The 13,587-nt window shown below is 38.5% G+C and overlaps 1 protein-coding gene across 2 annotated transcripts in view; it reads left to right on the forward strand.

Annotated features, from left to right (window-relative positions):
- Positions 1 to 13,587, forward strand: part of ASCC3 (activating signal cointegrator 1 complex subunit 3) — a 498,380-nt gene that overhangs the window by 422,606 nt on the left and 62,187 nt on the right. For both annotated transcript variants that reach the window (XM_072141894.1, XM_072141895.1), the window contains exon 35: positions 2,697 to 2,808. In XM_072141894.1, coding sequence (XP_071997995.1) covers positions 2,697 to 2,808 — 112 coding nt within the window. The remainder of the gene's footprint in view (positions 1 to 2,696; positions 2,809 to 13,587) is intronic.

Consider the following 13,587-nt stretch of genomic DNA (forward strand, 5'->3'; position numbering starts at 1 on the left):
ATGTTGAGATGATATTTTATGCGTCCTGTCATTTTTCTAGGATGTTATGAGGCGCAGAACTTTAGGTGCAATTTTTCTCATTTTCATGAAAATTGCTAAAATCACATTTTGAGGGACAACTCAGCTTTCAGGTGACTTTGAGAGGCCTATATGATAATAAAACCCCATAAATTACCCCACTACAGAAACTTCACCCCTCAATGTATGTAAAGCAACTTCTATTGAGTCTATTAACCCTTTAAGTGTTTCACATGGGTTAAAACAATATGGACCTGCGATTTAGAAACTTTTGAATTTTTTGGGAAAATACATTAATTTAGGCCATAACTGACAGTTTCATAATAAATAAAATGATGAAACACTCTGCAACATCTAATGCCCAATTTCTCCCGAGTATACTGATACCCCATACTTGGTGGTAAACTGCTGTATGGGCGCACGACCGAGCATAGGATCAAAGCAGCGCTATTCACAGCAGATTTGTATTGTCACATTGTACAAGCTATAAATTTACATTTTTTTTGGTAATGCGAACATATGAGGGCTTATTATTTGCGTGGTGAGATACAATGTATAGATAATTCATTTTGGGGGTCTATAGCTTAATTATGAGATTTTATTAACTATTTCAAGGGTGACGCAAACAAAATCATCAATTTTTATTTTGGATTTTTAGCACTTTTTTTCCCCGCTCACCGTAACGTAAAAATTTTATCTTTAGTCTCTGGTTCACTACGATTGCGGTGATACCTCATTTATATTGTTTTTCTTATCTTTGCTCAATTTTACTGAGCAAAACCAATATTGGAGAAAATCGCATTGTTTTTACTATTGCCAACTTTTCAGGGCCATAACTTTTTGTATTTTTCTGTTGTATTTTTCAGATCTGGTTGAGAGCTTATTTTTTGCGAAAAGAGTTGTTCTATTCAGTCGTATCATATTAGGGAACGTAGCTTTTTTTGATCACTTTTTAGAACATTTTTTATGATGGTGTTTGATGAAAAATTGTATATTACGGGAAGTTTTTCGTAGTTTTTTTTTTTGTCGTTCACCGAGCGGGTTCAATATTGATTTAGATTTATTGTACAGATTAATACGGACGCGGTGATACCAAATATGTAAAATTTTTTTGTGTTTTTGTGTTTTATATACTGTATTTGCATTATACAGGCAGTCCCCGGGTTACATACAAGATAGGGACTGTAGGTTTGTTCTTAAGTTGAGTTTGTATGTAAGTCAGATCTGTATACTTTATCATTGTAACCCAAGTGAGTGATGTCACAAGCATGTGACTCATCGCATGCTACAGGTCGTTCAAATACAATCATGTTGTCATGATCCATGTGAATGTCCTCAGTGCTCTGACTTACGTGCCCTTAGCCAAGGAAGCTAGGAAGTGCCGACTACTTCAATAGAAGCTGAATATGATTTTATAACAAGGAATGATAGATATTCCAGGCTGTATGGCTAGGAAGAAACCAGCAGCATGATACAGGTATTGTTGGAATAGGCTCTCCCCAGCTGTGCTAAAACTATTTTTTGTCAGTAACTTTACAAGGATTCTTTAACTGGTCTTTTATGGTTAGTAGTAGCCCTCATCCTTGACATGTTGGTTGTAGTACACTGTATCATACAAAATATAATTTTAGATTATTTAGAACTTTTTGCTATAAGATTGCAGGCTGCAAACTTAAATTATCACCAACACTAGTTAACAAAATAAACTGTGTAATATCTTATAATGCAAAAGTGTCTTATTGGCTTTTTATCCTTAAAACTCAGCTGAATGCAATCTTGCTAGCCGGACTGAGCTGACTGAGGTGTCCGATAGATGCTCTGTGTAAGGGGAGAGGGTTCATTGAATTGCAGATTTAGACAGCCACATAATGTCCAGGAAAATATATATTCCTTATGAACACACACTGAACAACTGAGTTTGTTGAAAGGTGAGGTACATATTATGTAACAATTCAGGTGATCATACTTAAATCTACTATGTATTGAACATTTTAGCATTTACGCTGTGTGCAGAATAGAATAAGAGATTAATTTTCAGTTTTTTTAACAGTTTTTTTTTTATTTTCTATTCTTCCATATTTATGGGACAGAAGGGCTTGTTATTGTTTCCCATTGGAATACTAATAGAAGTTTGACTGTCTAGCCCATGTGCTAGATGCTGTTAGTATGAAACTGCCTTTGACTTTCACACCTCTCAGGGGACGAGTAATTGTTGTGTTCAAACAGCCTGTAATTGTGATCCCGCTGGCTTTCTCAGTACGCTTCTGGCTATTAGAGTCATTAAACAACTCAGCACCTGTTAACAGCATTGTAAATATTCAACCTTCGTGTATGCTGCTTGAGACCAATATCTGGAAGACTGGCAGAGCCCAGCATTATAAATTAGAGCTACTGACAAGTCAATTATTGTAAAACTTGGTTTCATTGTGAATTAAATGAAATAACATGCTGATAAAAATGGCAGGCTATCTGTTTACTGCAAGGAAACAATAAAGACCGGATGATACCAAACAGTTAACATGCGACTGGCATTAGCTGTAATTAAACACTATTATAATTGCAACTCTACAAACAAAAAATTAATTTTGCTTGTTGTGTTTTTAAAGGTTTCATTTTTCAGTTCTGTTCTTTTTAAACACCATGGCGCATTATTGATTTTATTATTGTTTTTACACTAGCTACTACAATTTGGAAGATGTTGGTCATGAATCAATGAATAAATTCCTTTCAAATCTTGTGGAGAAATCACTCATTGACCTAGAGTGTTCATACTGCATAGAGATTGCGGAGGTGAGAAACTTAATATACCATATATGCTGTCATCATACTTTGTTTCTATTGTATCTACTAAAGTACTTAGTTTTATATACTATAGTTCACAAATAAAAATATACACAGTACAGTACATTAAAAGAGTTTTATGTATGCTCATATCTATAAAAATTGTAGATTCACACGGAAGGCATCCAAACTATGAATTTGCACATGTGGAATTATATACTTAACAAAAGAGTGTGAAACAACTGAAAATATGCCTTATATTCTAGGTTCCTCAAAGTAGCCACCTTTTGGTTTGATTACTGCTTTGGACACTCTTGCCATTCTCTTGATGAGCTTTAAGGGGTAGTCACCAGAAAAGGTTTTCACATCACAGGTGCACCCTGTCAGGTTTAATAAGCGGGATTTCTTTCCTTATAAATGGGGTTGGGACCATCAGTTGTGTTGTGCAGAAGTAAGGTGGATAGTCCTACTGAAAATACTGTAAGAATGTGTTTTATGGCTAGAAAAAAGCAGCAAAGTAAAACAAAACGAGTGGCCATCATTACTTTAAGAAATGAAGGTCAGTCGGTCTGAAAAATTGGGAAAACTTTGAAAGTGTCCCCAAGTGCAATTGCCCAACTGCTTCAAAGAAACTGGCTCACATGAGGACCGCCCCAGGAAAGGAATACCAAGAGTCACCTCTGCTGCGGAGGATAAGTTCATCCGAGTCACCAGCCCCGGAAATCACAGATTAACAGCAGCTCAGGTTAGAGACCAGGTCAATGCCACACAGAGTCCTAGCACCAGACACATCTCTACAACAACTGTAAAGAGGAGACTGTGTAAAATAGTTGCTAGGAAACCAACGCAAAGGACAGGAAACAAGCAGAAGAGACCTGTGTGGGCTAAAGAGCACAAGGAATGGACATTAGACCAATAGAAATCCATGCTTTGGTCTGATGAGTCCAAATTTGAGATCTTTGGTTCCAACCCCCGAGTCTTTGTGTGATGCAGAAAAGGTGAACTAATGGACTCTACATGCCTGATTCCCACCGAGAAGCATAGAGGAGAAGGTGTGGGGGTACTCTGCTGGTGACACTGTTGGGGATTTATTCAAAATTGAAGGTATACTGAACCAGCATGGTTACCACAGCATCTTGCAGCGGCATGCTATTCCATCCAGTTTGCGTTTAGTTGGACCTTAATTTATTTTTAACAGGACAATGACCCCAAACACTCCTCCAGGCTGTGTAAGAACTATTTGACCAAGGAGAGTGATGGGGTTCAGATGACCTGGCCTCCACAGTCACCAGACTTGAACCCAATCGAGATGGTTTGGGGTGAGCAGGAGCGCAGAGTGAAGGCAAAAGGGCCAGCAAGTGCTAAGCATCTCTGGGAACTTCTTCAAGACTGTCAGAAGACTGTTTCAGGTGACTACCACTTAAAGCTCATCAAGAGAAAGCCTAGAATGTGCAAAGCAGTAATCAAATCAAAAGGTGGTTACTTTAAATAACCTAGAATATAAGACATATTTTTTGTTGTTTCACACTTCACAATCTTTGAATGAGAAGGAGTGTCTGTACTATATGTATGTATATATACAGGCAGTCCCCGGGTTACGTACAAGATAGGGTCCGGAGGTTTGTTCTTAAGTTGAATTTGTATGTAAGTTGAAACTGTATATTTTATAATTGTAGATCCAGACTAAAAAATTTTTGGCCCCAGTGACAATTGGAGTTTAAACATTTTTTGCTGTAATGGGACAAAGGATTATCAATAAATCTTCATTACAGACACTTTACAGCTGATTATTGCAATATGAAACTATAGTAACATCCCGAGAGCTTCACCAGAGGTCAAAGGGGTCTGTCTGTAACTATGGGTTGTCTGTAAGTCCGGTGTCCTTAAGTAGGGGACCACCTGTATATATATATTATATTAGAGAGAGAGCGAAAGCGAGTATCTCCAGTCTCAAGTCTTATTTAAAAAGAGTTAAATAAAACAAATTACAAATTAATATTTATATAAACCAGCAGAAGAACTGTTTGTAGTATTTATTATAGCCCTTTTTTTTGTTTATTTCACTTTTATAAAGGCTAGATTATAAAATATACAACATGATTATTGTTTGTTTTTGTCTATCGCAAATTATATTTCTTTAGTTTTTTACGTTTGACATTGATTTGAGATTCCTGTTACTTTATGGTAATTTTGGATATACCACTTGCTTTGGCATGGCTGATGTTTTTTCACTTTACTTATTTTTCATAAATAAAACAAATAGCCCTAATTATACAGTACATAAGTTTCCAGCACATGCACTGTAAACAAACCAGAATACCTGTTTGTACCTCTCTGTTTGAAATCAAACCACCCACAAAAAATTTACGAGGAAAAACAAACCCAAGAAAAAGCATGTATAAAAGATAATAAATAATCTTCATTAGACAAAATACATTATTAAAAGACACAAATGTTATACCAGGTGAAACAATAGGTATCATCCAGGCAGTGGATCACCATATAGGTGCCGAGTAAAATGGTAAAAATGTACAAATCAGTAGAAGTCTATAACATTTTGACTTTTTAATAGTCCACAAAACTAGGGCGGAGGATACTGGTCCCACAAAACAGGCCCAATGAATATAAATTACTTACACTGTGAGGAAAACTATGGGAGGCATGGACAATATCACTGCCCGGTGTCCCACCCCCATTTTACAAAATGTTTAATCTATTTTATATTTTTGTTGCATAATATGCACTTTATGTTTAATTTCTGATTTATTACTATCCATAGGAACCTTAATTACAGTGGGTAGCTTTTTCTTCTGCTCAGTATTTAAGTAGTTGTAGCTGTACATTATTTATTATTATTCATTAACCCTATAGCGCAATAAGACGTACCTTTTGCACATGGGGGAGTTTACTCACCGGGTGCTTGCTTCACAATGAAACAAACACCCGTCGCTAACACCCCCGATTGGTGCTTGCACCGATCACGGGTATTAACCCTTTGATTGTCGCCGTCAAAGCATCCGACTGCATTAACAAGACGGCGGTGTGTGGGCACCGCCATCTTGGCTCCGATCGTTGCTCCCTGTTGCCATGACAGCCTCGGATCACACAAAGATCCAAGGCTATCATGTTTAAGGCTATCTATTACAATGTACGATTTGCACATTATAATTGATGATGTGCAAAATCCCCATATCCTGCCGTACTGTGGTATGGCAGAATATGGTAGGATCAATCAGACAACCTAGGGTTAAAGTACACTAAAAAAAATCACCCCCCTTTCCCTGGAAGTCATATAAATATAAATAAACAGTAAAAATCATAAACACATTAGGCATAGCTGCATCCGAAAATGCCAGAGCTATAAAAATAATAACTGTTTTTCACTGCGTTTAACCCCATAACGGACAATAGCGCCCCAAAGTCGCAAATGGCATTTTTTTGCCATTTTGAAAAATATAAAAAATTCAACAAAACGTGATCAAAAGGTCCTATAGTCCTAAAAATATAAGTCATCAAAACTCACAAAAAATTACACCACCCACAGCTCTGTACACCAAAGTATGAAAACGTTATTAGCAGCAGAATTTTTTTGTACAGGAGGTTTTAATTTTTGTAAATGTATGAAAAAATTATAAAACCTATACAAATTTGGTATCCCCATGATCGTACTGACGCAATGAATGAAGTAGACATGTCATTTGGGGCGCACATTAAAACCAGTGAAATACAAGCCCACAAGAAATGGCACAAATGTGTTTTTTCATCATTTTCACTGCATTCAAAAAAATGTTCCCGCTTCCCAGTATATGGCATAAAATATTAACCCCTTAAGGACGCAGCCATTTTGTAGCTTAAGGCTCAGCCCGATTTTTTTTGGACTCTGACTTGCGTCGCTTTATATGGTTATAACTTTAAAACACGGTTACTTATCTAAACGATTCTGAGATTATTTTTTCCCCACTTGTTGTACTTCATTTTAGTGGTAAATTTTGGCTGATAAGTTTTGCGTTTATTTACCAAAAAAGTGATGAATTTTTTGAAAAATTTGCCATTTTCGAAATTCCAAATCATTGGGGGTCATTTACTAAGGGCCCGATTCGCGTTTTCCCGACGTGTTACCCGAATATTTCCGATTTGCGCCGATTGTACCTGAATTGCCCAGGGATTGTGGCGCACGCGATCGGATTGTGGCGCATCGGCGCCGGCATGCGCGCGACGGAAATCGGGGGGGCGTGGCCGAACGAAAACCCGACGTATTCGGAAAAACCGCCGCATTTAAAAACCGAAAAAGTGTCGCTTGGGGATCGCTTACCTTCACCTGGTCCGAGGTGGTGCATTCCGGCGCGATGAGATGACTTTCAGCACAGCAGCGCCACCTGGTGGACGGCGGAAGAACTACATTCATAAATCCCGGCCGGACCCGAATCCAGAGCAGAGAACGCGCCGCTGGATCGCGACTGGACCGGGTAAGTAAATGTGCCCCATTGTGTTTTCAGGCAGATAGATTTACCACCTAAATAAATTGCTGAATATCATTTCCCATATGTCTACTTTACATTTTCATCATTTTTGAATTATCTGGATAATTTATTTTGACGTCACGCGGCTTACAAATTGAATATCGCTTTTTCGGATTTTCAGAATTGACTATTTTGGGGATAAATACAGTTTTGAATGAAATTTTACATATTTAGCATTAAAACCGCCTATATAATCAACCCATTTTCAAATCTGCACCCCTCAAGCTATCAGAAACAGCTTTTACGAAGATTGTTAACCCCTTCAGATCTTCATAGTAATTGAATCAAAATGGAGGTGAAATTTAGAATGGTCAAATTGTGTCGGGGATACGTTCATTTAGCCCTGAAATTGACACATTTCCAAAAGATAAAAAGAGAAAACCCACTGTACAATTTGTTCTATAATTGCTCCTGAGTACAGAGATCCCCCACATGTGGCCGTGACTTGTTTTATGGGCGCACGGTGAGGCACAGAAGGCAAGGAGCTCCCTGCAGCTGCCAGGATTTTAGTTTCCTCATTGGCCCCTTTTGCAGGTTATAAAATTTTTGCTTTTTCGTTATTGGGGCCATGTGATGGCATTTTTTTGCGGGACAAGATGCTTTATCCAGTGTTACCAATTTGGGGTTGGTATCCCCTATTGTTGAAAATTTAGGAACTTTTTTTGAGGGGAGGAGTAGAAAAGCATCAATTTGTACTGGATTTTTTTTTTTTTTTTTTATGTTCACTGTTTAGCCTAATAATCATGTTATCTTTATTCTATGGGTCGATACGATTACGCGGATACCATACATTTATATTTTTTCTTACATTTTACTAAATTTGTCAAATTAAACCCTAATGTGGGGAAAAATCTATCATTTTTGTATTGCCATGTTCCAAGTGGCATAACATTGTTACAGGGCTTGTTGATGGCTTTTTTTTGCGGGACATGTTTTACTTTGCACCAGTATAATTCTGGAGTACATATGGTTTTTTGATCACTTTTTATAGCATTTTTTGTGGGATTGAATAGGTAAAAAACATAATTTTTGGAGGGTTTATAACAGTTTTTTTACGGCGTTTATCGTGTGGGTTCAATAATTATTTACTGTTATTCTACAGGTTGTTACGGACGCGGTGATACTATATATGTGGGGTTTGTGATATGATTTAGACTTTTGAGTTATATGTCTCTTTAAATGTTTTGGGGCTTTTGGGAATTTTTATTGATTTCTTTCTTTATTTTTTATTGAAAACTTTTTTTTTTTTTTACTTTTTCACTTCTGTCACCAGGGGACATGAACAAGCAATCATCTGATTGCTTGTTCATGATAATACTCTGCAATACTCATGGACGCCATTTTACCGTCAGTTCTTGCAGGCAACACTGGGGTCCAGATCAGACCCCAGTGATTCCATAGTAACGATCGCCCCCCCACCCCCCGAAAACGGTGGGGGGCGATTCTGGGGGAAAGATCCCCCAGAAGCATGTTAGATGCCGCGGTCATTATAGTCGGCACCCCGTGTTTCCCGATGCCGGTTCGGCTCAGATCTTGAGCTGAACCGGCATCGGCTCAGCGTCCGATCTATCAGGGGGTTAAATACCACCACTATGAAGTGCAATTTGTTACCCAGAAAACAAGCTGTAACAGAGCTCTTTATATGGAAAAATAAAAAAGTTATACATTTTTGATGGTCGGGAGTGAAAAATAAAGACGCAAAAAACGAAAAAGGGCCTGGTCCTTAAAGGGTTAAGGAATTCGGCTTAGTTTATCAAGAAACAGGCTGCAATTCTCCCTTTTGAAGCTATCCAGGTTCCAGCCTCTATAGTTTGAGGCTATGGAAACTGCCTATGAGTTCAACCCCTTCATGCTCCATGAGATAACATTAACATTGTGCTGCTGCAGGGGGTGTATGGAGAAAGCTCATGGGCTGAGCTCTCTCCATAACTTGTAAGTGTTTGCTGCATATGGCAGAAAATACTTACCGGTAACGTAACGATAGCAGTGATTGCGGTTGTCAAGCTGTCCATGGGCACCGTCATCTTGATCGGCGCTTCCCGTGATGTCATCAGGGGGTGGCGAACGGTTGCAATGACAGCCTCGGTCTTCCAGAGACCTGAGGCTGTATGGTTTTAACCTATTCATTTAAATGTCCAATTCGCACATTGTAATGAATGAGGAGGAAAATCCCCATGTGCTGCCATAATGTAGTATGGCGGTAAATGGTAGGATCAGACAGACCACTTATGGTTAAAGTACCCTAGGGGAGCTTGAAAAATAGTTTAAAAAAAAAAAAAAGTGAAAAGAAAAAATTATAAAAAGTAAACACTCTAATTACCCCCCTTTCCCTAGCATGCATATAAATATAAATAAACAGTAAAAATCACTGTAGGTAAACAATGTAGGTATCGCCACGCTCCAAAATTCCCAATTTATCAAAATATAATAACAGTTTTTCAGGGCGTTTAAGTGCATGGCGGAAAATAGCGCCCAAAGTCGAAACTTTTTTGCCATTTTGAAAAATATTAAAAATTTTATAAAAAGTGATTAAAAGGCTAAAAAAGTGATTAAAAGTGATTATAAAAAATATGGGCATTGAAAACATCACCGAAAGTTGCAAAAAAATCACAGCTCCGTACACCGAAGTATGAAAAAGTTATTAAAGGGGTTGTCCGTGTTTTGAAAAAAAATATATATGTGGTCGGGAGCGGGCTGCCTAAAACAATAAAGCTGTACTTACCTTTCGGTGGTCTCCCGTATCCAGCGCTGCTGTCGTTCCGGTCCGGGCGCCATGTAAACAAACATGGCCGCCGGAGCAGCGCTGCATTCAGCTTCCGGCCGGACCTGACAACCTTCTGGCCCCCATACACAATGCTGTGTATAGGGACGGATAGGACCGGAGCAGCGCTTGATACGGGAGGGCACCGGAAGGTAAGTACAGCTTTATTATTTTAGGCAGCCCGCTCCCGGCCACATATAGTTTTTTTTTTAAACTCGGACAACCCCTTTAACACCAGAAGATGCCAAAATAAAAATTATTTTTTTGTGCAGGTTTTAATTTTTGTATATGTATGAAAACATTGTAAAACCTATATAAATTAGCTATCCCCGTGATTGCACTAACCTAGGAATAAAGAAGATATGTCATTTGTGGTGCCCAGTGAAAGCTGTGAAATCACAACTCACAAGAAAATGGCTCAAATGCATTTTTTTTTACCAATTTCACTGCATCGTTTTTTTTTTTTCCTGCTTCCCAGTACATGGCATGGAATATTAAATGCCGTCACTATGAAGTGCAATTTGTTACGCAGAAACAAGCCCTTGTAGATTTTTGAAAATGGGGAGTGAAAAATAGAAATGCAAAAATGAAAAAGGTCCTCAGCATCCTCCGGGGTTAAATTACTAGATACTGCAATGCAGTAATATTGCAGTATACAGATCAGTGATCAGACCCTAGGGGGTCTGAAATAAAAGAAAACAAAAGTAAAAGTTTAAATCACCCCCCCCCCCACCCCCTACTTCCTCTAGAATACATATAAAAATAATAAAAAATCATAAACATATTAGTTATTAGCATATCCCAAAATTGTCCCCAGTATATAGACAGCCCATACCCCCAGTATATAGCCTGCCAGCCCATACCCCCAGTATTTAGCCTGCCAGCCCATACCCCCAGTATATAGCCAACCAGCCCATGCCCCCCAGTATATAGCCAGCCAGCCCATGCCCCCAGTATATAGCCAGCCAGCCCATGCCCCCCAGTATATAGCCAGCCCATGCCCCCCAGTATATAGCCAGCCAGCCCATGCCCCCCAGTATATAGCCAGCCAGCCCATACCCCCCAGTATATAGCCAGCCAGCCCATACCCCCAGTATATAGCTATCCAGTCCCCTTCCCCCAGTATATAGCCAGCCCATACCCTCTAGTATGTAGCTAGCCAGCCTATTCCCTCTAGTATATAGCTAGCCAGCCATGCCTTATCCCCAGTATGTAGGCATCCTGCCTCTGCCCCTCAGTATATAGTCAACCAGCCCCTGCCCCCAGTATAAAGCCTGCCAGACCCTGCCCCCAGTATCCCAAACCTATAAAAAATTAACACTGTACAGGCAGTCCCCGGGTTACATACAAGATAGAATCTGTAGGTTTGTTCTTAAGTTGAATTTGTATGTAAGTCGGAACTGTATACTTTACAATTGTAAACCCAGCCAATTTTTTGGGGGTCTCTGTCACAGTTTTAAAAATGTTGGGTTGTCATAAGAACCAGGATTAACACTAAAGCTTCATTGCAGACATCATTTATAAATGTTATGGTTCTTTATTGTAGCCTAGGACTAAGGTACAGTAAATAACCAAAATCCAGAGGTCCGTTTGTAACTAGGGGTTGTCTGTAAGTCGGGTGTTCTTAAGTAGGGGACCGCCTGTACTTACCTTTCCGAGGCACCCCCGCAGGTCCTGTTACTTCTAGTGCTCCGGCTCCATTTTCGGGTCTCAGAGTGCGCCCCACACACACACTAATTTACATCGGCAGCTTGCCAACGTAATTGTGTGGGTGCTGCTGCTTGTGTCAGCAAGCCCCTGACTTCATAATGTGGATACCGGCATCTCGCAGGGACCCGAACATGGAGCCGCTTCACCGGAAGCAAGAAGAGTACCTGTGGGGGACATTGCAAAGGTGAGTGCAGTGTTAATTCTTTTTTTTTTTTTTTAATAGATTTGAGTATAATCCAAGTTTTACTTCAGCAATTTTTTTTTGCTGATAATCAAGTATATAAGGTATTTCAGAATAAAGGTGTCATTTAGAGTGCACCAAGAAAGCTTTAAAATCAGAGCACACATTATAATGTATTGTTCAGACTACAAAGCACTTGACTGTTTTTCTTTCTCTTTTTTTTTCTCTTCTTTTCATTTTTTCTCATTTCCCTTTTTTTCTCATTTCCTTTTTTTTGTTGTTTTTCTTTTCCTTGTAAATCGTATTTATTTTTATACATGTAATTGAAAGCTCTTCCTAAGTTTTCCTTCTAGCAGAGCGCCTAAAAAATGCAGCAAATGTGTGCTTGGCAATTTCACTAAACTTTTTCCAGCATTCCGGTACATTGCATGGAATATTAAATGGCGCCACTAAAAAGTACAATTTGTCCAGCAGATAACAAACCCCCACACATCTCTGGGGAAGTGGCGATTAACCCTTTCGTATTCAGCTTGATGTTTAAAAATAATACTCATAGCATGCTACGTCCAGGGAGAGAGCAGAAGAGGTTAACACTCACTGTTCAGAGAGTTCTGGTAGACAGATCTGCCTTGATATTGAAGACGTAACACCATTAACAAGAGGCACTTTGCAGCCTACCACCATGCGCTATACTCATATGGCATGGTAGTGGTTGTTAGGTTTTCTTAAGATTTCTGTAACTTTACGTCTACTATTTTAGAATCACTGAACTAAGCAAGACTGATTTTCAATGTGCTATATAGCCTAGGGAGAGGGCTGTCCTGTTAAATCTTTTTTTTTTTTTCTTAATCTTGATTCCGATACAGAAAATAGGTCAAAATTTTAATGTGCATTTTAAGTACACAGAAATATGCTCTCTTTATCAAATACACAGAGTTTAGATAGCATGAGAGTGAACTTTTGTCTAACCACTTTGAACTTGGAGTTCTTCACTACTGATCCAGCAGATGCGGGACTCATTTTAGTTGTTAGAGTTTTTTCATGCCGATAATCAAAATGTTGTTCTTAGAGTTCTTCAAGTATGAAATGAATACTAAACAGAGTATATGTTGGTGTAATAAAATAATTTTTTTACATTCATTACAATGTGTTTCTAGGATGAACAATCATAAACTTTACTTTAGAGTAATTTGTAGAAAGTTTAGCAAAAAAAAAATGATATAACTAAAAATGTTGCCAAGTGTGTTATCACGATGAAAGAATGTGAAGCACAGGATTAGGGTCAAGTTATCAATTATGACATAAAACATAGATCCATTTCCTCATATAAAATCAAAGCTAGCAACCTATTATTATGTAAAATATAATGGAGGCACCGACTTACTGTTCACGCGTGAAACTCACATCTTGGAGGTAATGGGATGAACATCCTTGTCCTATAACACCTTGACTTTCTGTTCTTTAATTGTCAGTATGTGTAGAATTATTATTTGCCATCAGTTGTTGCATTGTTGAATTCTTATCAGATTTTTTTCTTTCCAATACTTTAAATTGCCTTCACCTTTTTGATAATAGCATGGGAATGATGAGGTTCTAGTAGTTAAGGACTATGCTTT

Source organism: Engystomops pustulosus, chromosome 3, assembly GCF_040894005.1.
Source record: "Engystomops pustulosus chromosome 3, aEngPut4.maternal, whole genome shotgun sequence".
NCBI lineage: Eukaryota > Metazoa > Chordata > Amphibia > Anura > Leptodactylidae > Engystomops > Engystomops pustulosus.